Genomic DNA, 27384 nt, shown 5'->3' on the forward strand with positions numbered 1-27384 from the left:
AAGGAATTAGGCAATAGTTGTTGAATTGATGTTTCAAATAGCTTGTTAATGGAACCTCTATTACAATGTGAATTATGGTTACAACTTTGATGGAGATGAAATAAACATACAGGGTTTTATCAACACAAATCCCTGTATATGACACGTATGTGCTACTAAGAATGCAGTGAAGTATTCTTAGAAAGATAGAATGAAGTAACTGAGAAAAGCCACGTAAGTAGTTTAGAAATTCAGAGGAGAAAGAGATTACTGTTGGAGAAATGAGTACAACAAAAGCTAGTTAATGCTACCTGGTAGACTTACATAGGAAAAAATTGAGTCTAAACTGCATGAATAAATTTAATTCAAGCATTTATTGAGTACCTTATGTATGTCAGATGCTAGGACCATAGAGTTAAGTAAGTAGTTCTCCAAAAACTTACAAGACAATGCAGATAAATAATTATACATCAGGCAAAACAAACACCAAGAAAGGAAACTCTATGATGTTGGGTTAGTCAGAGTCAGTCTTCAGGCTTGGTTGCAGGGAGTGGTTTTCACAGTTGAGAAGGGAGTGATTGCATTGATTGGAACCATAGAAAGCAGAAAAGGGAAAGCAGTAGGGACACTTGTCATAGCACAGACAACATTAAAAGTACATAAATTGGGATGGGGACTACAGGACGAGAAGATAAGGGAAGAAAGGATGGTGTCTTAGAATGAAACATTGGACTTGTTGATTCTTTGGAAAAAAGGGCTGATGACTGAATGAATTAAGGTAATTGAGGACTTAGCACCTGGAAATTTAAGCAAGTAAAACTGAACATCATAAAACCATAAAACTTTAAAGTTAAAATATTAAAAATTAACTATTGTGCTTTGGTACTTTGATATTTACAGTATATCACAAAAATTCTATTAAAAGGTATTCCAATTTTATGTTAAACTGAGATTTTTAAAAGTGGTTTAATGTCTTGCTTACATCTTATCAGTGATAGATTCTGTACCTTTGCCTATGTCTGCCTCGGTCTAGATTTCTTTTCAGAATAGCATAGTTATCTTACACTACATATAATCATAAATTAATTTTTTAATTGGTCATAATTTACACTCAAAGCAATAGATTTGAAATGTTCAGTTTGGTGAGTTTCAATAATACAAAACATACACCTGTGTAACCATCACCCAAAACAAAAATATAGAAGCTCCATTCACCCCAGAAAGATTCTTGGGGATCCTTTCTAGTCAATCCCTCCTACCTAGAGGCAACACTAACTGATTTCTTTTACCATATATGCGTTTTAACTGTTCTTGAACTTCATGTAAATAGAATCAAACAGGATTTATTCTACTGTATCTGGTTTCTTTCATTTTCCATACCTTTTTTTTTGAGATTTATTCATGTTGTTATGTATATTAATTGTTTGTTCCTTTGACTACTGAATAATATTCCAATCTATGAATATGACACAATTTGTTCATCCATTCTCCTGTAGGTGAACATTTGGGTTGTTTCCAGTTTTTAACTCTTCTTAATAAGGAAGAGAGAGGCATGACTTTTTTTTAAATTAATATAGAATGAATTTGGTTGGCATAAGTTTAGGTCAGGATAGACTCAGTTACGCTTCAGTAACTAATAGCCCCAAATCTCAGTGGTTTAAAACAACAAAGGTTTATTTCTTTCTCATGTTACTTATCCACTGGGGCTCAGCAAGTGGGCCCCTCTGCTCACCATGGCCATTCAAATACCCAAGGCAACATAGGTTCCATTTCACACATGGGTTTCCGGGATTCCCAAGGCAGAAAAAAGTAAACATAGTTAACCAAGTATTGGCACAACTTGAAAGGGGAAGAAACATACAAGCCAGAGGATGTATGAACAGCATAGTAGCTGTCACTGAGGAGTACTGAGAGAATTACACTCCACTGTGGTTTTCACCACTCTACTTATACTAGCAAACACAATGAATATTTTAAAGCACTGTATAGTCAACAAAGCAAAACTGAAGGAACAAAGCAGCAGCAGACTCACAGACTCCAAGAAGGGACTAGCAGTTACCAAAGGGAAAGGGATGGGGAGGGCTGGGGGGGAGGGAGGGAGAAGGGGATTAAGGGGCACTGTAATCAGCACTCACAATGTAGGTAGGTCACAGAGAAGGCAGTACAGCACGGAGAAGACAAGTAGTGACTCCAGCATCTTACTACACCGATGGACAGTGACTACAATGGGGTGTGTGGTGGGGGGGGACTTGATAATATTGGTGAATGTTGTAAAAGCCTTCATAATAATATATATCAATGATACCTTAGTGTAAAAAATGCACTGTATAGTCATTATCTCTATATACTCTATATAAAGGATGGGTAAATGGAGATATGACACTCAGAATTTAAGTATGAAAAGTTGATAGAATTAGAGTGAGCAAGCTTAGAAACTTGCATGCATCTCAGCCTAAGGAAAATTAAGAAATAGCTTTAAGAGTAAATTGTGACCTAGTAGAACTTTCCCCAAAGGTGGGTCTGGGATTATTAGCTTGGGTGTATGAGAGAAGACATATGTGGCTCAGGGACAGGCAATTAAAATGGGAAACACTGTGGTACAGTAGTTAAAAGAGTAGGCTTTGAAATGAGGCTGCTGGGTTTGAATCTCAGCTCTGCTATTTATTAGCTTTGTGAGGTTTATCAGGTTGCTTAACCTCTGCATAAAATGAAGAAAATAATTGTAGCTACCATATAGAGTTATGAAGGTTAAATAAGTTAATCTATGGATGGCATTTAGAACAGTGGTACACAGTACGAACTCAAATGTTAGTTTCTGGTGACCACGCTGTCCAAAGTAAAGAGTTGTTGTGTATTAGTTTTCTCTTGCTGTGTAACAAACTACCACAAATTTAATGGCTTAAAACAATACCAATTTACTAGCTCACAGTTCTGTCTGTATGTCAGAAGTCTGGCACAGTGTGGCTGAGTTCTCTGCTCAGGGTGTCAAAGCAGAAATCAAGGTGTTGGCCAGGCTGAGTTCTCACCTGGAGCCTTGGAGAAAAATGCACTTTCAGGCTTCTGCTTGTCTCTGTTCCCTTGCTGAGTCTCAGTGGGGACTGCTCTGTTCCTAGAGGCCATTCACACTCATTGCCAGACAGTGTACTCCATCCTCAAGCCAGCAACAGTTTCTTCTAATTTCTCACTTCCTCTCTCTGACCCCCAGACATTCCTTAGAATTCATGTAACCAAACTACTAATATATGAGTTCAGGACACTGAGACTCTGAGAAGTGAAATCTCTGGGTTTAAAGGGCCCATGTGAGTAGGTCAGGCCCAGTCACATAATCTCCCTTCATCGTACAGTCAGCTGTGCCATACAGTATAACCTAATCATGAAAGTGCCATTCATCCTCTTCAGTCTGTAAATCAGGGGGCAGGACTCTCGGGAAGCCTCTTAGAATTCTTCGTAATACAAGTTGCATGATTTTTACCAATATGAGTATAACAAAGTAGAATTGAGATCAGGATCCAGAATGTGTATATATTATAAATATAGATATATTCTATAAACAAGAAACTGAATTAGGGGTGTTCCTAGCTTCCTTTTGGAGAAAACCTTGTCTGACAGTCCCTGGATAGTAATTCCACTTTTCTAATTATCCGTTTATTTAGTTGTATTCCTCACTAATTGCTAATATCATCAAAGGCAGGAATCATGTTTTATTCATCCTTGTATCTGTAATATAAATATTTTTAAATAAACTAATATACATATTCAAAACAAAATCTGAGCTTATTGTTGAGTTTTCACCAACTAAAATAAACTCTAGCCAGCTTAAATTAAAAGGAGAATGTATTATAAGAATACAGGGATGTCACATGGACTATTAAGAGGGAGCCAAACAACTAAGACTCTGAAGAGAAGGAACCAGGGTGACTTTAGGGATGTCTGCAGAATGGAGTTCTGAACCCCCTGTTTAGCCTTGAGCACTTCCGTCGGTCTTATTTAGCTACTACTCTCCTGACCTCTGTGTGTCTGCTCTAAATTTTGAGTCCTTGGGAGGGAGAATCTGATTGGCCCAAAATGAAACGGGTGTCAACCCAGTGAGGTTGAGGCAGGCTGGCAGTATTACTCAGTGTAGACATTGCCACTGGGGCCCATCACAGGAATCACTGTGAGCTGGCAGACACCCAAAAAATTCTGATAGCTGACTGATTACTGTAGCAGCTTCTTGTCATTAACTCGCTGACAGACTTAGGAAAGCATAGAGCATAGTTTTGATAGTCCTGCTTTGCTATCTTTCTCCTGCCTTGTAAAGATCACTTTCATTCAGCCCCCGTACACCTACTGTCTGTCAGGTGCCCTGCTACAAGCCGGGGATGCCAAGAGGTAAGATACCATCCCCGTGCTTAGAGAGGAAGAACGAACAGCGTAGATAAGGTTAACAGAGCACGGCAAGCACAATACGGGCGCCCACAGGGCTCCGGACTCAGGAGAACTGGTCTCGCTCTCATCCATGGCAGAACTCCATTATCTCTCTCCCAGCAGCTGTTAAAGGTAATTATGAAAACACCAATGAACAGCTACGATTCCTGACTGTGTCCTGTATGGGGCGCCCAGGCCTAAGGAACTTATGTTAATTATATTGGAAAGGAAAGGTTAATTATAAAGCAAATATTTCTTCCCTTATGAGAATCATAGACCAGGAGGGGTCAGGGTCTCCAGAGGTCATTCAATTGAACTGCTCCTCTGTGTGGAAATGCCTCCCCTCCTTTGGCTTCCCTCTTCCAACTTCTTTTTCTTTCAAATTGCTACCTCGTCAGGTCTCCTCCACTTGCTCAATGTTGAGGTGTGTGAACACTCACTAGTAAGTGAATTATAAAGGATTATGAACTGTAACTTCTTATAGCAGCTTTCTTCTCTCCATTGAGAGTAATTGTAGGTGTTTAATTCTGTGAGGTTTAAAAAAAATTAATACAGGCTTTAAAGGCCATTAAAGTCATACTAATTTGGGGAGAAAATCGTTAAATTATGAAGGGATAACTTGACTGATTTGAGCTACCTTGGTCTATTTAATCATGATTTCTCAATAAGAATTTATGTGCTACCATATTTTTAATGCTGGTAACCTTTGAAAGAGATGTGAAAAGCCATCTGCTTAATTACTGCCAAATATACTGTGCCCCAGGAGCTCTGAATCTGGAGCAGACACATCCTGTTGGCTTTCAGCTCCAGCTCGAAGCTAAAGCTGAGCTCTCTTGTGTTATTCAATGGGGGAAACTGAATGGGAAAGGGAATTACCACTGGGAAAATGCTATTATTTATCCTGGGGTACCTGATTACTTCTATATATGAGCAAACTGCTGAGGAATGAATTCTACTCCTGAAAAACAGTAGCCATCTCTTAACATAATAGTGCATGCTCAAGCATCTGTAATGCTGTCAGAAAAAAAGGTATTCTTCATGCACTGTGTCATTTGATGGTTTTAGTTGTTCTCCCTTTTGTTTTGGTTTGGTTTGTATGCTGTATAATCCAAGAATCTGAGAAGGTCAGAGCAAGAAGTGGTACCTAGACTTCATCTCTATTTATACTCTGCCTCATTCCACAAATAATTTGCATCAGCTTAGGATTCATACAATTCAACCTATGCACATAGGAGATCAGGAAACTGAAAGTCTTAAAAGTGATTTCCCCCAAATCGCATAGCGAGTTAGTGGTATTCTGGCCCTGAAATTCCTACTTCTGTTTTCCTATTGAAGTGAGTGATCTTTATATTAAAAAAAAAAATCACTATAACTACAAACTGTTTGCCAGACACAGTGTTTGCCCAGATGATGTAATGAAGAGTAGGAAGGACGTGAGTCCTATCCTTGGATGCTTACCATCTAGGTGGGAAGACAGATTTGAAGCAAATATACCTATAAATCAGGTAAATTATGAAAGGAATGGTACTTCTATAATTGAATAGGACGTTACAAGCATATAATGTTCGTCCTGAAAGGCTTGTTTCAGGAAATAACATTAATGGTGAACTATGAAGAAGTGGGAATAAATCAGGCAAAGAATTGGGGTGACAGGCATGCAGAGCAGGAGATCACAGGGTGAGAGAAGGTCCGAGGTAGGTGGAGCTTGGCTTAGCCAAGAAGTGGAAAGAAAGCCTGTGTAGGTGGGCTGAGGCAGAGTGGGCGGGAGACAACGAGAGGAGCCCAGCGGCCGTGACTGGGGACAGGGTGCTCCAGGCCTTATAGCCTCCCTAACAATTTTGGATTTGATCCTAAGTGCAATAAGAAGCCATCGGAGAATTTTAAGCTGTGTTAGAATGGTAATAACTGCTGGGTGAAGAATGGGTTGGAGAGAGGATGAAGACTGTATGTAGGGAAACCAGATAGGTTGATGTTACCTTAATTCCAGTGTGAAATGATGATAGCTTGCACAAGGACAGGATGGAAAGAAGTGGGAAAACTCCAGATACATTTTGAAGGTAGAATCAGCAAGACTTCTTGATAGTTGGATTAACAGCTAAGGGGTGACAGGTTTCAAGAATGATTCCCAGGTTCCTGGTTGAACAACTGGGCAGATATTGTTGATGTTTACTCAGGTGAGGAAGATTGATTATGGAATCCTCTGGACACTGAGTGGGATAAAGAGCTCCATTTTATTTGAGATGGCTGTGAAACATCTAGTGATGATATAAAGTAGGAGTTGGATATGCAGATCCTAAGCTTAAAAAAAGATGCTGTTGAACTGTGTGAATTTGGAAGACATCAATATATAGTCAGTCTTTGAGTTTATGGGAATAATTCACCTAGTTGAGGTTATTGAACGCACATGGGAAGACTAGGGTGGATGGATTTTAAATTTAATAAAGGCATTTCAGGTAAAGGCAGTGGTATGATTAAAACACCAAAGCAGGAATGACATGGACCAATGGGCCTTTTTGTTTTAATTGGTGAGAAGTGAAAAATAAAATGGAGTTGGATTCTGAGTGTCCTCCTAAATCAGGTAGTGGCTAGCCTATATACACTGGTCACACAGAGAGAGAGATCTGTGAACATTCTTAGATCTTTGCACACCAGGAAGAAGCATTTTTGTGAGCTTCCTTGGTTTATATTGTGAAACCTAAAGTAAAACCACATAAATCTTGAGATAATTGTATTGGTCATACATCATGAATGAATAGTAAAAGATAGATCTCCCATGGATCCACTGCCTACCATTTGCCAGTAATGTGGTGGAAATAGGCCCAAATAATCAGAAGTGATATTCTGGGAGTTGTTCCGTGCCTGTCACCCTGGCTATGAGTTTCAGCTCCCGCCTTCTCTGCTCCTGTTAGGATGACGAGGAGTAGAATTAATGTAACCCACAAAGCATTGTCCATCTGGACCTCTGTTCTCACCATCCGTCACTCCTCCTTACGGTGTCCACCAGTGCAGGGCCTGTCATAGACATCCCATTCATCCTTCATTTGGCACAACAAAGTTAGAAGCCAAGTGAGGAGGCTGGGAACCTTTCCAGTTCAAAGAACCAAATGCTGTAGACATTAATGGGGCCTAGAGGTTACACATGCCCATTTGAAAAATTTATACTCTGCAGTGCTGAGAGTTGATGCCTTTCCAGAATTATCCTCTGCAACACCAGACTTACTGAGCAGGATTTGGCTAACTCCTAACATCATCATTCTCTGTCACTAATAATTGTATCTTAGCATCCATTGAGTAATACATCTCTTTTTGTGCCTAATAGCTTTGTATGCTTGAAACCAAGTATATATTTGTTTTTTTTTTTAGACATTTAACACATTTATTATTGTGTTGTCTTCTTCAGTCTGTATATATGCAACTGTGATGGGATGCAATCTTCATAACATATGACACATAATCCTTCCCTAATAAGGATTATAAATGTGATATACTAATAAAGGAATAGATGTGATATACTCCAGGTTATTGCTGTCAGCCAATTAGGTAAACTAGAACACAGTCATTAAGTTGTGCTATGTGCCAGGCAACATGCCAGGCAACAGCAATTGGGAGGCAAGATATACAGGGCTTAATTTCTTCTCTAGATCTAGCTGAGAGGATTTGACCAGGAGGATAATTTAAATAATGCGGTAATCATTAAGACCACATTAATAAGGCTGTTACAAAATAAGTACCTGATTGCTAAATCAACAGTTCCTCTAGTCTAAAGGACAGAGACGAATGTGGGTTGGAGTGTTTTAAAGTTTGTTTTAATGGACAACAGGAGTGTCTGACAAGAATGGCAGGTTGGTGTCAGGAAGTAGCAGAAGGTACATGTGGCAGAAGTTCCTAGTTATAACCCTGTATCTATTTACCCACCTTTCCTAGTAACAGAACTTCCAATTTTTAGTAGGATACTTGGTCATCAGAATATAAGTACATTTGATCATGAAAATAACCTTTGACAAAGGGTTTAAGCAACTATGGTAGGCACAATATACAACAAGTTTCCTTAAAAAAGGTAAGCCCCTTTCTTCTTGCTGACTGGAATGAAGACAGCTGGAAAGCCTTTTTTTTTCCTTTGGTATCATTAATATACAATTACATGAGCAACATTGTGGTTACTAGATTCCCCCATTATCAACTCCCCACCACATACCCCATTACAGTCACTGTCTATCAGCATAGTAAGATTCTATAGAGTCACTACTTGTCTTCTCTGTGATATACTGCCTTCCCTGTGTCCCAACCCCCTACATTATGTGTGCTAATTGTAATGCCCCTTATTCCCCTTATCCCTCCCTTCCCACCCATCCTCCCCAGTCCCTTTCCCTTTGGTAACTGTTAGTCCATTCTTGGGTTCTGTGAGTCTGCTGCTGTTTTGTTCCTTCAGTTTTTGCTTTGTTCTTACACTCCACAGATGAGTGAAATCATTTGATATTTACCTTTCTCCACCTGGCTTATTTCACTGAGCATTATACCCTCTAGCTCCAACCATGTTGTTGCAAATGGTAGGATTTGTTTTCTTCTTATGGCTGAATAATATTCCATTGTGTATATGTACCACATCTTCTTTATCCATTCATCTACTGATAGACACTTCAGTTGCTTCCATTTCTTGGCTATTGTAAATAGAGCTCTGATAAACAGGGGTGCATATGTCTTTTACAAACTGAGCTTCTGCATTCTTAAGGTAAATACGTAGGAGTGGAATTCCTGGATCAAATGGTATTTCTATTTTGAGCTTTTTTGAGGAACCTCCATACTGCTTTCCACAATGGTTGAATGAATTTATGTTCCCACCAGCAGTGTAGGAGGGTTCCCTTTTTTCCACATCCTCGCCAACATTTGTTGTTTGTCTTTTGGATGGTGGCCATCCTAACTGGTGTGAGATGATATCTCCTTGTGGTTTTAATTTGCTTTTATCTAATGATTAGGAATGTGGAGCATTTTTTCATGTGCCTACTGGCCATCTGAATTTCTTCTTTGGAGCAGTGTCTGTTCAGATTGTCTACCCAGTTTTTAATTGGATCATTTGCTTTTTTGTTTGTTGAGGTTTGTGAGCTCCTTGTATATTTAGAATGTCAACCCCTTATCGGATATGCCATTTATGAATATATTCTCCCTTCCTATAGGATGCCTTTTTGTTCTACTGATGGTGTCCTTTGCTGTACAGAAGCTTTTTAGTTTGATGTAGTCCCACTTGTTCATTATTGCTTTTGTTTTCCTTGCCTGTGGTGTCTGTCGTGATTTTTCCTTTCTCATTTCTGATTCTGTTTATGTGTGTAGATTCTCTTTTTTTCTTAATAAGTCTGGCTAGGGGTTTATCTATTTTATTTATTTTCTCAAAGAACCAGCTTTTGTTTTCATTAATTTTTTCTATTGTTTTATTCTTCTCAATTTTATTTATTTCTTCTCTGATCTCTATTATGTCCCTCCTTCTGACTTTGGGCCTCATTTGTTCTTCTTTCTCCAGTTTCAATAATTGTGAATTTAGACTATTCATTTGGGATTGTTCTTCCTTCTTTAAATAGGCCTGGATTGCTATATATTTTCCTCTTAGAGCAACCTTTGCTGCGTCCCACAGAAGTTGGGTCGTTGTGCTGTTATTTTCATGTGTCTCCATATATTGCTTGATCTCTGTTTTAATTTGGTCATTGATTATTTAGGAGTATGTTGTTAAGCCTCCATGTGTTTGTGAGGCCTTTTGTTTTCCTTGTACAATTTATTTCTAGTTTTATACCTTTGTTATCTGAGAAGTTGGTTGGTACAATTTCAATCTTTTTTAATTTACTGAGGCTCTTTTTGTGGCCTAGTATGTAGTCTATTCTGAAAAATGTTCCATGTGCAGTTGAGAAGCATGTGTATCCTGCTGCTTTTGGGTGTAGAGTTCTATAGATGTCTATTAGGTCCATCTGTTCTACTGTGTTGTTCAGTGCCTCTATGTCCTTACTTATTTTCTGTCTGGTTGATCTGTCCTTTGGAGTAAGTAGTGTGTTGAAGTCTCCTTAAATGAATGCATTGCTATTTGCATGTATTTTTAATTCCAAGATGTTGTGCATACATTTTCAACTGAAAACTAAGGAAATGATTATAGTTTGAATCATTAACTTAGCATTTACTGTGTACTGATTCTTCCTATTTTAATGTCCACAGAAATGAAGATGCAGTCAATCAGATGGCTGTTACTCCCTTTCCATTACCATCAAGTTCCCCATCTTCTATTGAGGTAAGATGGCCCCTCTTTCAACGGTAGAAATTAGATTTGTCATGATCATTTTCCCCAAATCTAATATTTTGTTTTTGGTATTTGTATTTTAGTATCTGGTATGCCAAACTCATGGACTTTATTTAACAAGGAAATTTCCCTAATTAAAATAGAAAGTATTTATGGTATGGTTATAAAGTTATATAAAACAATGTTAAACACATTAGGACTTAACTGTTACCTTCCTTAGAGCTCCTTAAGGTTTTTTCTAGATAGATTTGTTCTAATTGGGCATTTCAGAATTTATTATGAAACTTTTTAAAATAACTGAATCATACCTGTTTATGGTTTCAAAACAACTTAATACTTATGATTACAAGTATTTTTAAATAATTGCTTTCATCTATTATTGGAGAAATTACTTACTAGTACATGTTATATCAGTCAGCTTCTAGAATTAAAAAGATGGACAAACATTAGATAAATAGCAGGATATATAATCAGCTGAGGGAACATTACATTCTCTTCACATTTTTTAATTCATTGAATTATTTTTTAGTTCCAAAAAGAAATAAACTCCTTAAACTAATCAAATAATGCAGTTACCAGAAGAAAAAGTTAGCTTTCCTTTCCCCACTTCCCCAAGGAAATTAATATTTACCATTTAGTATCTTTCTGCTTTTTCCTTTGCCTCTGCAACAAAAATAAATAGCTATATATGAATAGTGAATCTTTTCATAAAAATTTGATCATATAATATACATTGTTTTCATTCAACAAGTATTCACTGTGTACATATTGTATGTCAGGCACTACTCAGAGATATAAAGGTATGAATACATCAGATAAGGCAGCCTGTGGTTCAGCTTACATTCTAATGAGGAAATTAGCTATCAAATAAATAAACTAAGAATGATTAATAGTGGTCAGTGCCTTGCAGAGAATTAAAATAGGGAATATGGCTTGTGATTATTTTGGCCTCTTAGACAAGGTGAAATTTAAACAAAATCAAAATTATAAGAAGGAGACTGACACAAAAATAAGAGGGAAGAACTTTCTCTGCAGAGGGGACAAAAATAGCTCTCAAGTGAGAATAAGCTGGGGGGGTTTGAGGAATGTAGCTGGATGCATGCTGGGAGCCTAGAGAGTAGTAGATATGAGCGAGAAGGGGCAGGGGGCTTTGTGAGTCAGAGTAAGAAGTTTGGGTTTTATTCTATGTGCAGTAGAAGCCACTGGAAGGCTTTTAACGGGGATGAGGCATCTTGATGTATAGTCCGCTAAGTAGAGAATGGACTGCAGGGAGGTAAAAGTAATACACTGGAAGGCAGAAGCCCAGGTGAAACCTGATTGCTGTTAGATGAAGATTGTGTCTTGGTATTAGAAGCAAGGAAAAGTGAGCTGATTGTTGATGTTTTGGATGTTGAGTCAGACTTGATTGATTAAATGTGGGAGCTGAGAAGAAACAGAATCATGGAAAAACCTAGATTTTTGGCTTGAGCAACTAGGTGGATAGCAGTGCCATTTACTACTATTCTTCAACAGACTAAGTTATTCTTCAACAGGGAGGCAGAAATTAAAAGGTTTGTTTCAGATAGGAAGTTTGAGATACATATTATACATCCTTCAGGAATAGATTCTATACATTAAAAAGAAAAAACTTGCTTTTTCACTTAATATAATGGCCATATTTTAATATGCTCTATTAAAATTTTTTTCCAATTGACAGATATTCAGAATGATCTTCCAGTGTTTTACCAGTAAAAGAATATCAGAATAAATAATCCGTGTGCGTATGTGTCAATCACTAGGTACTAGTGCTTTTATTTCTATACATTCCCCCAACGTACAATTGCTGAGTCAAAAGCTATCCAAGTTCAAAATTTTAAGCTTTATTGACCAATTACTATCTGAAAAGATTGTGGTGATAAATATGGACTCACCACCAAAGCCGTTTAGCCATGCTTTGCAAGCACTAGGTGTTTCTATTCTAATTAAGACAGAATAGGCAGTTAGCATGGTGGTGAAAAGGAGGGATCCCAGAGCCATACTACTTCAGTTCACATCCTTGCACAATCATGCCCTAGACACATGACCTTGGTAGTTAGAATATCCTCTTTTATCTTCACCTTATTTATCTGTAGGGAGATAATGATAGTTTCTACCTCACAGGATTATTAAGTAAGACATATATACCTTACCTGGCATATGGTAGCTATTCAGTAAATGTTAGTATTTAATTCCTAATTCTTTTGTGTTTCTGAAATGTCATATAAATCTTTCTGGAGGGGTGGGGCTGAAATAGGGGAGTCATTTTTTAGAATAATTTTTTCTATAATATTAGTTATGAATGTTCCCACCAAAATATCATCTCCTGGGAACTGAATTTTAAGAGAATGATTGAATCTGGTATCTACTATGTCAAGCACTGTCTTAGATGTTTGCAGTATGTTGTCCCATCTTGCATTTACATCCAGCCTTCTGAGAGACAGTATTATGATTTTCACTTTACAGAAGAAAAGACTGGGGTCTAAAGAGGCTAAATAGCATATCCACTTGCCCAGAGACAGTTATGTTATTCAGCATCAGCTTCCTCACCTATACCTGAGGGTGTTACCACCAAACCTCCTAGACTTGTAGAGAGTAAAAGAAGTAATATATATAAAGCATTTAGTATAGTTTGTGGCGCAAAGTAAATTGCTCAATAAATGTTAACTATTTACTCAAATATTTAAGTAATATTTAACTCAATTTTTAAGTATATTATACAATATTAGCTAGTTTTCATTTTTAATTGTACCAACCACAAAAATGGTTCTAATCAGTCACCTGTGAAAAATAAATTTTACTGTATTGTAATTAATACATATGAATTGAATTACAGTTGACCTTTGAACAATATAGAATTTAGGGATGCTGATCCCCACACACAGTCAAAAATCTACTTTTGACCCCCAAAAACACAACTACTAACAGCCTACTGTTGACCAGAAGCCTTACTGATAGCATAGCCAATTAACACATATTTTATATGTAATATATATTATGTACTACATTCTTAAATAAAGTAAGCTAGAGAAAAGAAAATGTTTTTCAAATTGTCATAAATCTCCCAAAATTTTCCGATATATATACTAAAAAAAATCTTTTTTAAGTTGGACCTGTTCAGTTCAAACCTGTGTTATTCAAGGGTCAACTCTGTATTATAAAGAGAGTGTTTTTGTGTCTCTCTGGATTCTTGGCCTCCAATAACTGCCACCAAGTAATGAGTGATAACCCTCTTATGGGTGGTATCTGAGGTATATAGATATGCTCTGGTCCCCTGTCCACTTCCTTATCCCTTCCCATTTGCCTGTGTGTTCCCTCTTGCTGTGCCTTTTACCCTACAGCTGTTCCCAGTGAGTACTTGAGCATAACTCATATTTGACATATTGCTGAGAGAGCTAGCCCATTTACATCATAAAGCCAAATAGATTAAATCAGCCATATCATTATTAAGTTGGATCTGATGATAATTCAGCATATCAAATAGCACTACTATTATATATTAATGGGATCTCATATTCATTACTTTATTAAACAAATATTTATTGAGCCCTTACCATGTGTCAGGCACAGTTCTGGATACTAAGGTTATAGTAGAGAACAAAATCACTACATCCATTTGAATGCTAAGTAGAGTGAACAACAGTGCTTAAGAACATTAAAAAGTCTGAAGATGGAGGTTTTTGTTTTAGCTCTACCAATTACCTATTGGACAGATGAGGTTAGTAAAGGCAGTTACCCTCTCAAGGTCTGCCTTTTCCTGTGAAGCCAAGTTTAATAACCTCCCCCTTCTGTGTCAGCAGGTAGTTATGAGGATCCAGTACTAAATGCAGGTAAAAGTATTTTATAATCCATGCAACTGTATACATATATTAGGGGTTATTAGCATTTCTACTGCTGTACTCTTGGTAATTGCAATACTGTTGGGGCATTATATAGTAATAATGTGTGCAGCATAGTGATTAAGAACAAAGGCTTGGAAAATCAGACAGATCTGAGTCCATTTACTAGCAGATTGAACTTGAGCCAGTTAAGCTCTATAAGCTTCCTTTTCCTCATTTTAAAAGGGGTTTGATAATAATAATTAATTCTATGTATTTGTTGGAAAAATTGAATAATGTTTATAATATACTTAGCATTATTCTTGGCACAGAGTAAGAACTCATTTTAGCTGTGATTATACTTGTATTATTACAACCCTCTAGTAAAACTCCTAACCTTCGGTATCTTCCATTTTCAACAGTTACAGACAAGGAAGGATTTCATTTCTTACCATATTTTATAATTGCCCTCTTGCTCAGAAAATCTTACCTCCCTCTTTCGTATCAGGCCTTTGTTTCAGAATCTTTCAAGGTTAGAATTGAGGCTTTATGTTTCCCTCCACTTACCAGCCTTCTTTCTGCATCAGTGCGCAGTAAAGCCCTGGGCACTCTGCCTGTGTCTGTGGATCTCCCCCTCTCCCCAACCACTAATTCCTTATTTGGATTGCTTTTTGGAATGCTCCTCCAATTTTTCTATAACTCAAAATGAAAAAAATAATGTACAGACAGTAATGATCATAGTTGCTGGAATATAAGGCTCAATGTGATAGATTATTATGACCAACTTCACCCCACATCATCCCCTTAGTAATCTTTACTCCCTTCCTAGATAAGGAATACTCATGATAAATTTAAAAAGGAAAAATTATCCTTTGTCCTTTGTGTCTTGTCACCTAGGCCTTATTTTTTTTTAAAAGGGACCTATTCTAAATGGGTTTCTCAACTAGGATTCTGTTACTGGTACTTCCTTCATTAGCTCAATATTTTAAGAATGTAAGACTGTAAGCACCACACTAAACTGTAAGCTTCCAGAGGATGAGACTTATTGTCTTCCTGGTAACTGAATCCCCCAGGCCTAGTGCAGAGTACTTGCTTAATAAATGCTTGTCGAATAAGTGAATGGCAGGAGCCATGTTTTGGCTCTTCTATATATACCCTTGATTCTTCATTTCAGTGTTGAATACTTATTTCTTACTGATTCAGTTCATTCTGCTACTATTTCTCAAATAATCTACTTTGTAGAGCTACAAAGGTTAATTACACATAGTCTCCAACCTCAGAACTTACAGGGAAAATGAGACAACTTGTATGACTAAAACAAGGTGCCCTAAGAGATAAAGCTTAAGAAGAGTTTACAGAAGATGGATCATACTTCCTGGTAGAAGAACAGCTATTTATGGTGCGTAGATTGGATTTTAAAATATGAATTTGGTTAGATAAGAATGTGGGATAAACAAAAACACAGAGATGAGAAAAATCAGAGTGTGAAATAGGGAAAAGAGCATAAGGGCATGTGAAAGGAAGTAATAGAAGATGGGGTTGGAAAATAAATTTAGGTCAAATGACAGAGGCTTGAATTTAAATCTGAAGTGGTTTGAATTTCATGAATTAGGCACTTGGAGCTGTGGAAGGCATTTTGAACAATGAAATGGTCTGAACAGGTCTCTGCTTCGGGGAGATTAGTCTAATAACAATGTCAAAAATGTCTTGAAGAGAGAAACCCAATTAGGGAGCCACCCGTGTGGTCTCATAAGAGATACTGAGGGCCCAAGTGTATAAGATAATTATTCCATCCTCAACCAGGGAGCCTGAATCTTTCAGAGTATCTTTATAGAACCTCATTTTTGTCTTTTTATTGGAAGTTGTGTTTTTCTGAATATTAAGTGAGATGGAGCAGGCCTCATAAAGAATGGATGAGTTGATTACCCAGGGAGTTCATTAGCATAATTTACATTTTATCTTTGATTTTGCACTGCCTTCCTGGAATTCTGAGTAGCCCAAAAAAATCTGCTCACGATGGGGGGTAGAAGAAAGAAATTAAATTTGTCACATCTAGTCAAAGTGACTGAGAAAGAAATATTTGTGAATTTAGGCTGGCAATGAAACTAATAAATCATTTCGTGGGTATTTTTTTTTTTAAGAGAGTAATGGATTGGAAATATGGGGATGATAAAATTTAAACCAACATACATTTTTACTGAAAAAAAAAAAGAGCTCTCAATTATATCAAAGTAAAGTAAAACAGTTGTATATACTAACATACTCTTGTTATGTTACATGAGGAAGTCGGGTAGAGAATAGCATGGTGGAACGTTTATCTCATCAGCAGGTGTGGGTTTTCCCAATCCACAACAACATCCTTAACTATTCAACTTGTATTGATAGCCCCCTCTCTCAAATAAAAACATAAAGTCCTGCTCTCAAGGTTCTCATTGTGTGGTTAGTGAAAACTACAGATAGTGGATATGAAAAAAAATTAAGTAGTAAAAAAATAAAATTATCATTGCTTTTTGTAGATTTTGGAGGAGCCAGGGAAGTGAGTTGAGAACTTCCTAAAGGTTTAAAAGAGACTTCTCTCTGAGGATTGAACAGTATTCTCATTAGTTTTTGTTTGTTTATTTGTTAAATGTAAAATCAAAAGTTTGCTTTTTCCTTTTGTTCATCTGTAAAACAAAACTCACCATGGAATCTACTGACTGTGGTCTTCATGAGGAAAGGTCATTCTTCTTAAGCAACCTGGGCTAAATAGGCAGCGTTGGACAGGTGGTCTGAAGATTAGCAAGAGAGAAAGGGGGCACCCATCCGTCTGGATTAGCTGAATCATCTTGGTGTCAATGGGCCATCATCCCATCAGCCAGATGGTCTTCAAGCCACCGTGATACAATTGTGCTTTGGACATCATGCTGGCTGACCTATTTTCCCCTTCCCATCTCTGGCTGATTCCTGTTTTCTAAGCTCCTGATCAGCCGGGCATTTTGAAAGCCCATTAACACATATGAGCCATTCTGTTCTCAGAACAGAACCCACATTGTTTTGTTTTGTGTCTCATTTAAGCATGAAAACTCTTTAATAAACTTTAGCTCTCCTAGGAAAAATAAATGCTTTATTGCTAACCTCTCTTAATCCTAACTTCCTTTTTACCTGACTCCCCTTTCCATCTAGTGTTTGACTTCAAACCCTCCTCTAAGGAGCCGTCTTAAACTAACCCAGCAACTAAAAACAGAAGGAAAGCTTTGGAAAGGGCTCATGGTATAGTTAAAAAGAGCCTTGATTTGAAACAAGACAGACCTGGGATAAATATAAAAACAGATCAGACAAATAAATGAGGCACAGATATTGGATATAAGGATCTTTCAGTCTCATCAGGGAAATCAGTTCTGCACATACATGATGAAGATGCAAATGAAATGAGGCTAAGTGACAGTTCAGGTAAACTCAGGTGAGTTTAGAGGAAGAAGAGGCAGTCTTCCAGCTAAGAAGGAAAGGATTTATGGAGTAAATGGCATTTGAGACTTGGCTTTGTATGGTAGTCCTGTGGGTAAAGGGTGTTCTTTTCGTTTTCATTCAGATCTTAAAGACCATTTGCAACTTAGACTGCCTCACCCATGTTTTCTTAAATTTTCTAAGTTGAATCATCAAGTAACTGTTTTCTCCCCCAGTTTAGTGCTCATTTTATAAAGACCAAGAAAACCTCATCCTCTATACTCACATTGCCAAGAAATATAAATATAAAGATTGCTTTGATTTATTTAAATAACACTTTCCTTTAGATTAGATACATAGTTAGATGAATGGCATCAGCTGGCACCATCCTAGTGCGACTCCCCGCTCTTCTGGGACCACAGGTGATGGCTGTTTGCAGGGTTACAAAAGGAGCTACCGATGGGTCTACTCTACAAACCAATGTGCTATAGTTGCAAACATTGACTGTTTTGAAGCTCCAGTTGGGTAGCATAGCCCCACCAGGGCTCCATCAAGGCTCCCCACAGCTTACAGAAGCAGACACATTAAGTAATTGGGGTCTTGATGATTTTCCATAGGTTAAATACTAGTTTGGGGAAGTGTAATTCATTTTTTCAGAATTTTCCTCTCCCTAGAACAAACCCACTGTCTGAAATTATGAAAATCTGTGAATTTTCAAGCTTTGTTTCTTAATGTGGACTTGTTTATATTATATGGTAATATGTTGATTACCAAAAAGTCACTGAAAGGAAGATGTTCTACCTAATGAATTTCTCTGGTTAACAAATGCTGAAACATTTTTTAAAAAATTCATGGTCTACAAATGATTTCAGTCATATGTGGAGTATAAGAACAAACTGAAGGAACAAAACAGCAGCAGAATCACAGAACCCAAGAATGGACTAACAGTTACCAAAGGGAAAGGGACTGGGGAGAATGGGTGGGAAGGGAGAGATAAGGGTGGGAAAAAGAAAGGGGGCATTACAATTAGCATGTATAATGTGGGGGGGCATGGGGAGGGTTGTACAATACAGAGGAGACAAGTAGTGGTTCTACAGCATCTTACTACGCTGATGGACAGTGACTGTAATGGGGTTTGTTGGGGGGACTTGATGAAGGGGGGAGCCTAGTAAACATAATGTTCTTCATGTGACTGTAGATTAAAGATACCAAAATAAAAAAAAAATTCATGGTCAATGACAGTGATTTTTTTAACATTGTGCGTCCTGTCTTCCGTAAGATTCGTTATCAACACTCAATACTAAAAAGAATGAGAGAAACAAGAGCATCGTTTACTTAGGGCCTGGAGCATAGTTACCCAGAGTATGACCTGTGGTGTCAGTCTTGCCTAACTTTGAATCATGGGTCTGCCTCTTGCTAGCTAGGAGTTCTTTAGCCAGCTGTTTACAGTATATCACTTTTCTCATCCATGAATTGGGATCACTGTGGTACATACCCATAGAGAGTTGCTGCATGAAACAGGGTATGATAACATGTCTCAATTAAAAGCTAGAAGCAAAAAGTATTATTAACTGCACCCATTGTTGTGCTAACAGACATTTTACATGTTAATGCATTAATCTTCAAGGCAACCTGACAGGGTCATTTAATCTGGTACTTTAGCTGTACTTTAAAAACAGGTGCTCAGATTTAGGAAGGAGTAACTTGCCTAAAGTCATACAGTTCTGAGTGGCAGAGTTGAGATTTGAACCCACATCTGGCCAGTTCTGAAGTCCATGCTGCTTTCTTTTGTGGATTTCTTTTTCTTTCAGATATTTCTCATAGCTCCTCTCCTTTTCTTTAGAACTTGCAATAATACCTGCTATTTCTCTTTAATCACAGTATAGAAATAACTAATGCAAAAATTCTGTAATCCTTAATCCTATTCTCCAGATGTAAGCAGTTTAAAAGATTTACCCTATATGCTTATATGTAAGCAATTTAAAAGATTTACCCTATATGCATCTATATCTGTATCTATATATTCATATATCTATATATATTATGTATGTTTTTTTCTGAAAAGATTGTCCTAATTTATATTATTTCAGTGGCATATAAAAATCCCTGTTTCTCTGCATTATCAATACTGAATGTTCTTTCTTTTCTCTTGTCTATTTAATAGATGAGAGAATGCTATATCTTTACTTTAATTTGCATTTCTTAAGTTATAAGTGAGGTTGAATGTCCCAAAATCAAAACTGTTTTCTCTACAGACATTCTCACCCAAATTTATAGTAATCCCAGGATGCTAGTGTTTTGAAATAAAAACCCAAATAAATACAATGTAGGTATTCCATTTATCATCCTTAGTTGCCCCCAGGTACCCTCAGAAAGTAAGGGAGCTTCTGGTTAATTAACTATAGCATTTAATGTGTTATAATTCAATTGAACAGATGCCAAATGTGTTTTAGAATTTTAATGGGACTTACTATTACCAGATGTCTTACTCATATTAAATAAATATTTTTAGGATTCTGCAGAAAAAAATTATCAAGAAAACAAGTACTTCATTCATTGGTTCAACCAGTATTTATCAAGTGTTTTACATGTCCCAGGTACCATCCTAAGTACTTGAGTTTCAGAAATAAATAATATGAACATAGTCTCTTATCTCAAATGGTTTAATCTTTTGCAGGAGATAAACATGTATCTCAAAGTTTTGGCTGGAGGGAACAGAATAGAACTCAAACTGTCTGAAACCATGAGTAAACCTATAAGATCTAATTACAAGGCTGCTAAAAATGAGGCTTCAGGTCAGTTTGAGCCAGTGGCCCAGCTTTGCCATCAGAGAACCAGTTCTTTCCGTCTGTCTTTGCGCTCTCATTCAGTGTCAGCTTCATCCCAAAGCTGGTTTCCTCATGGTGGGATGGCTGTCCATGGCAATTTAAGCTTCGGGGGTTACTGTTAATTTGGGAGGCATGGGGACTTCTTGTGGTTCTTTTAAGATCAAGAAAGAACTTTTCCAGAAGTCTCCACAAGCCTCTCATTGTGTCTCACTGGCCAAAATTGGATCACACACTTATTCTGACCAAATCATTGACAAAGACAACGGGATTAACCTTCAGGCAATCAAGCCTGGTCTCGGAGGAGAGAGTAGGGATCAGCTTCCTCTAAGGCACATCTGTGAGCAACAAGGCGGGATCCCTGGGATGGGGGTAAGTGGACTTCTGCTGGAAAGGAAGAGAATAGAAATGGCCTCAGGAGAGAACACAAAGTCCGTGACAACAATAAAACAAGCAACTGTGACTGGGTGTCTGTGTAGTTCTGGGCAGTGTGAGTGAAGAATGACAGCTTCTCTGTTTTCTTTCTAATGTCCCTAGGATCACAGTGGCCCTGAACCTGTAAGCAGTGAGGAAGACAGCAGCCTGGAAGTTGGTATTAAACACTTGCCTGAAAGTGAAAGCCCCTCGCTGGTGAGCATCCTGGATATTTTCATCCAATCTCCTTTTCAGAGATGTATTATTTACATTTTGTACAACGTTGGAAAGCATCAACTGTTCTTTGCTTCTCTAGGACTCCCAGTCTCTGAGACAGGGGAAGCTTTTCCATACAATGAATAACCCAGTCACTCCAAAGAAAAACATTCTCCTACTTTCTTCACACTTGAATTGTGCTTCCTGGGACTGAAGAGTTGTCTCCCTTTTAAAGCTTGTTTAATACTGGGTCTTTTTAAGGCTAGGGCTATGCTGATTTAGTCCTGGAGGCACAGAAAGAGATGTTAAATGTATTCCATTGAATCATAGTAAATGATATTTAAACTCACCCAAGGGCTAGAGCATTAGAAGAGCAGCAAATTTAGAGAGTTCTCCCTCCGGTATTCTAATGTTTGATATTTTGTTACTTAATATTTATTGAACTTTTACTGTGCACAGGGACTATGCTGTGTTCTACATTCATTTTCTGATCCTTGTAGTGTTGGGTGGCACTCTCTCTCTTTTACACATGAGAAAACTGGTTAGAGATGTTAACTAACTCTCCAGAGGTCCACTAACTAGTATGTTGTAGACCTGCAGATTTTTCCCCATTCAGTGTGACTCCCGTGTTTTTGTTTACAGTCTTTCTGTTTTGCTCCCCGGCACTTTCAGGGTTAGACTACAAGTTCTAGAAAGAAATACAGGCTTTCTTTGTGTTCCAAAATGTCTTACAAATCTCAAAGAATTAATCACTTAGGAGAGTCACCCTGATGTTATGAAAGCCCAGTTGCTCATTTTATTTCAGGAAGCTTACAAAATCATCCATTTATCTTCTTGCACCTTTTAGAAAATTGGGACTGTCTTACATTCCATGTCCTATAAAATGAACTGATTGTTTCAAACTGAAGGGAAAGGACATTTCAGCAAGAGTGGGAATTACAGTGGGCCATCTTGGACAAATCCTATATGGGACCTGAGAATCCTGGCATCAGGAATACTGGGACTAACAGATTATGAACATTGTTGTTGAACAAGATGCTCCAAGGTCATGCTGTTCCCTTCCAAAACATAAACTGCATATTTCTGTTATCCATGAATAACATCAACAAAATTCAAACTCAAAATTCCTTCATTTAGAAATGCTATTAATTTGCTTTTGTTTGACACTGTATCTCCATAGATAGGTTAGGGAAATGTCTTTTAAGCAACAAAGTTTTGTAAGTAGGGGCCCCAACTTCATCCACAGAGGAAATAGTAAAATGGCTGAGAACACTCCCTTGCTTCCTGGAAGGGTCTGGTAGTCGCAGAGAGGCTCAGTGTGTGCTCCAGGCAAAAGCCGTCCGTCATCCACCCTGCTCCTAGGAAAGCACCACCAGGGGTGCAGTTCCAAGTGTCAAGACAGTGGAAAAGCCCCACCCTCAGTCAGAGGACCTGAAGGACTGAGGGTAATTTTTAGATGTTTCATACTGCAGTTTCGTAAGAATTAACAGTCTTCCCCAAACCCTTTGAGTGCTGTCTCTTTCTCCCCTTTTTCCCTCTCCTCCCCACCTACCTGTCTATTTTGGTATTCTACAATTCCTTCTCATTATTTCCAGTAGAATCTATGCATGGTCTAGTAAAGAGGAGAAAGATAGCCCAAATTGAACTTTCATAGCATAAGTATAAATGGGCTAGCATATGGTATCAGTTAAGAGAGTGGTCTTGGGCAAGCAACTTGACCTCACCAAGCCTCAGTTTCCACATCTGAATAATGGCAGTAATCAAGATGTTATAAGGAATCAAATGGGCTGTGAGAGAAATGGATCACATTGTAGAGTGTAAGGCAAATAATTGGTATTTCACAGGTTCCTTCATTACTCCACCAAATATTGGCTGAATGCCACTGTGTTCCAGGTACTGCCGATACAATGGCAAACAAAATGTTCGAAAATCCCTGCTTTTATGGGGACTCATTTCAGAGTGGGTGAAGGAAGGGAGATAGATCATAAACTAGCCAAGTGTTAGGTTGAATCATATGAAATTGCTGTTTTTGTGGGTAAAAATTTCATGTGGCTCAATCTAACATACATAAGTGTTGTATTGTTATAAATGATTAATAACTGTTCATCATCCCTAGTCATCAGGACTGTTTCTATTACAAGAATGGTGCAAGCTCCCCTGTGTCCCTGCACGATCCAAAGCTTGATGCCAAGTGCACCTTCAGAGGACAGCATGTGATCTTCATGGACCTTGACCCTTTTTACCCTTGTTTATGTCAAAACAGTTGGAAACAGTAAACCCTAAACCTCTAAACGTTGCTTTCCGAAGCAGGGTGGGTGGGGAGGCCTCATCAGGACTGTGCCAGCCCATACAGGAGGCTCGGGAGAACCTCACAGGCCCTGCTCTTAAGCAGCTTAGCCTCTAGTATTAGTGATAGAATATGTAGCTGGAAAATCATACCAGGCAGAAGTATATTAGAGAGAGGAAAGCAAAATTTTATAAGAGTTCAAAAGTGGAAGAAAAACCATCTCATTCTAGGATTAGGAGAGGTGTCTTAGAATCATGGCCTTTAAGGCGAACCTTCAAAGATGAGAAGGCAATTGACTGCTGAGAGGCACAAATAGGAGAAGGTTTATGAGGTAAATCAAACAGTGTGGATTATAGAGTAGAGAGTAAGGACTGGGCTTCTGCAGGGCAATGGTGGACAATAGAATTTGAACAGTAGAATCACAGAACTGGCAGGACTATATGCTGTAATTTATAGATTTGTTTATTCATCTTTTTATGCTCTGATGCTCAACAAATGTCTCAATAGCTACGTGAATACATGTATACACCAAGTGCTGCCTGTGAGAAACTATAAAGAGCAATTAAATTATTTCTCCAAGATTACCTGTTTTCAGAGCTAAGACTCAGCCATTGATCTACACATATTCCAGTGCTATTTCCACTATTCAGTTATGGTTGGCTTTGGTCTCTATCTCAGTAGGCCCCAGATTCACAGCCAAGGAGTTTATAATAACATCAGTAAGTTTTAGGTTTCTCTAAAATATTTTTAAAGGGAGAATTATTTTTAGACAACTGATCAGATGATGGTTTATGAGGCATGGATTCCAATTGTGAGAGACTGGAGGCAGGGAGGTGTCTGGGTCTATTTCAGAATTCTAGGTGAGAGCCTGTTAAGACTGTATTTTCAGCCCTTGAAAGGAACTTAAAAAAAAAACTCTGCACAGAGCTTTGCAATTTGCAAATCAGTCTCACCTATTATCTCAGCTTAATTTTTTTAATATCTGAGTTTTTTCTAAGATGATAATTTAGTTTGTTATCTTACTAAATTTTACTCCCAAAATAACCCCATGCAAAAAGTAGGGCAGGCAGTTTGAAAAAGACAGATGCACCCCTATGTTTATCGCAGCACTATTTACCATAGCCAAGAAATGGAAGCAACCTAAGTGTCCATCAGTAGATGAATGGATAAGAAGATGTGGTACATATACACAATGGAATATTATTCAACCATAAGAAGAAAACAAATCCTACCATTTGCAACAACATGGATGGAGCTAGAGGGTATTATGCTCAGTGAAATAATCCAGGCAGAGAAAGACAAGTACCAAATGATTTCATTCATATGTAGAGTATAAGAACAAAGAAAAACTGAAGGAACAAAAGAGCAGCAGAATCACAGAACCCAAGAATGGACTAATGGTTACCAAAGGGAAAGGGACTGGGGAGGATGAGTGGGAAGGAAGGGATAAGGGGGTGGGGGGAAAAAAGGGCGCATTACAATTAGCATGTATAATGTGGGGGGGAGCACAAGGAGGGCTGTGCAACACAGAGAAGACAAGTAGTGATTCTACAGCGTCTTTACTACGCTGATGGACAGTGACTGTAATGGGGTTTGTCAGGGGGACATGGTGATGGGGGAAGTCTAGTAAACATAATGTTCCTCATGTAACTGTAGATTAATGATACCAAAAAAAAAAAAAAATAGGGCAGGAATTACTTATCCCAGACCTTAATCTGCTTAGTGAAACATCACAGAAGAGCTGGGACTCATTGTGAAGGGTCATTAACTCCCTGGTATCTTGACATAGATCATGTGAATCCCTGAAATTATTTTAATGTTTTAGATATAAATCTATGTTTTTGTTATGTTGGGAATATTTGCATTAATACAATACACTCTTATGAGGCATTATACCTAAACTATTAAGAGTATAAACTTTGGAGCCAGACCACTTGGATTCAAATCATTGTTCCACCATTTACTGGTAATATAACCCTAGACAAATGACTTAACCTCCTGTGCCTCAGTTTCTACATCTGTAAAGTGGGAGAAAGAAACAAAGGGTTGTTGTTAAAATTAAAGGAGTCACTGACCACAGGGTATTGTATGCGGAGCCATGCCAGAGCATACTAGAACCTCTGTGTAAGAGTGAGTTGTTAGTAATAATGGTGATGTTCTGATTAAAGCATTCAGGGTTAGCCATGTAAGAACAAGCTGTCCTGAGAGAGGAATTACTGTATAAATTGGAAAACTGTAGTGAATTTTTCAACCCCACAAATGCAATTGGTAATCGTAATAGACAGCATGTATTGAATGCCCGTGTGTCAGGCATTATTCTGAGCTCATTTAAATAACAATCCTATGAGGTTAGTACTAGTATTATCTCCATGTAAGAGATGTGGAAACTGAGGCACCAAAACATTGAATAATCACCCAATGAAGCCTGATCCAGGACCACACACTGGAGGCTAGAGATTGCTCTCTAACCCACTATGCAATACTGCGTCCCCAAGAGAAACATAAAACAAAACCCAAGTCAAAGATGGCAAGAAAGTTACACTGGTGTCTGAACTTTGTGATTTCCATTCGCTTCCGTCTAAATCTTGAACTCCAACATAGAAAACTGTGGCATAGGGAGAGAGAGAACCAAGATGGCGGCATGAGTAGAGCAGCGGAAATCTCCTCCCAAAACCATATATATTTTTGAAAATACAACAAATACAACTAATCCTAAAAGAGAGACCAGAAGACACAGGACAACAGCCAGACTACATCCACACCTGCAAGAACCCAGCGCCTCGCGAAAGGGGTAAGATACAAGCCCCAGCCCGGCGAGACCTGAGCGCCCCTCACCCCAGCTCCCGGCGGGAGGAGAGGAGTCAGAGCAGGGAGGGAGAGGGAGCCTAGGACTGCTAAACACCCAGCCCTAGCCATCCGCACCAGAGCGCAGACACAGTGCGTGTGTGGGGTGCTGGCAACTAGGGAAACAGGACAGTAAGACCTGTGAGCGGGTCCCCGCAGCCAGCACACCCAGGACAAATAAAAGCGAGTGCTTTTTGAAAGTCTTAAAGGGACAGGGACCCCACAGCTGGACAGAAGTGCCCTGGGACACTTAGCCCAACAGCTGGGAATCCCAGGGAACTCTGGGTGCCTGAACCCCCACAGCACAGCTTGGAGGCCCCTCACCTGTTCCGCCTCCAATGCAACTCCGCCATATCGGAGGAGCAGCCTGAGGCAGGCCATGACCATAGCAACTGCAGAGCTAACTAAACTCCATAGCAGCCAGGCAAGATCAGAAGCCCCGTCTGCACACAGCTGCCCAGCACAAGCCGCTAGAGGCCACTGTTCTCCCAGGAGAGGAAGGCCACAAACTGGCAAAAAGGGACTTTCTCTTACCCAACATATGCGCCAGCTCCCCACAAATATATCTATCACCATGAAAAGGCAGAAGAAATTGATACAGACCAAGATCACAGAGGCAAACCCTGAGAAGGAGATAGACCTAACCAGTCTTCCTGAAAAAGAATTAAAAATAAAGCTCATAACCATGCTGATGGAGCTGCAGAGAAATATGCAAGAGCTAAGGGATGATGTCCGGAAGGAGATTACAGAAATGAAACAATCTCTGGAAGGATTTATAAACAGAATGGATAAGATGCATGGAATAGAAACCAGAGAACAGGAATGCATAGAAGCTGACACAGAGAGAGATAAAAGGATCTCCAGGAATGAAACAATATTAAG

The 27384-nt window shown here is 38.5% G+C and overlaps 1 protein-coding gene across 8 annotated transcripts in view; it reads left to right on the plus strand.

The window, feature by feature from the left end:
* The window catches only part of PATJ (PATJ crumbs cell polarity complex component), a 395870-nt gene that overhangs the window by 270108 nt on the left and 98378 nt on the right, over nt 1-27384 (plus strand). For all 8 annotated transcript variants that reach the window (XM_073234040.1, XM_073234044.1, XM_073234045.1 and 5 more), the window contains 2 exons: nt 10579-10651; nt 21279-21371. In XM_073234040.1, the coding sequence (XP_073090141.1) occupies nt 10579-10651; nt 21279-21371 (166 nt within the window). The remainder of the gene's footprint in view (nt 1-10578; nt 10652-21278; nt 21372-27384) is intronic.

The sequence above is a fragment of the Manis javanica genome, chromosome 4, assembly GCF_040802235.1.
Source record: "Manis javanica isolate MJ-LG chromosome 4, MJ_LKY, whole genome shotgun sequence".
NCBI classification, from domain to species: Eukaryota; Metazoa; Chordata; class Mammalia; order Pholidota; family Manidae; genus Manis; species Manis javanica.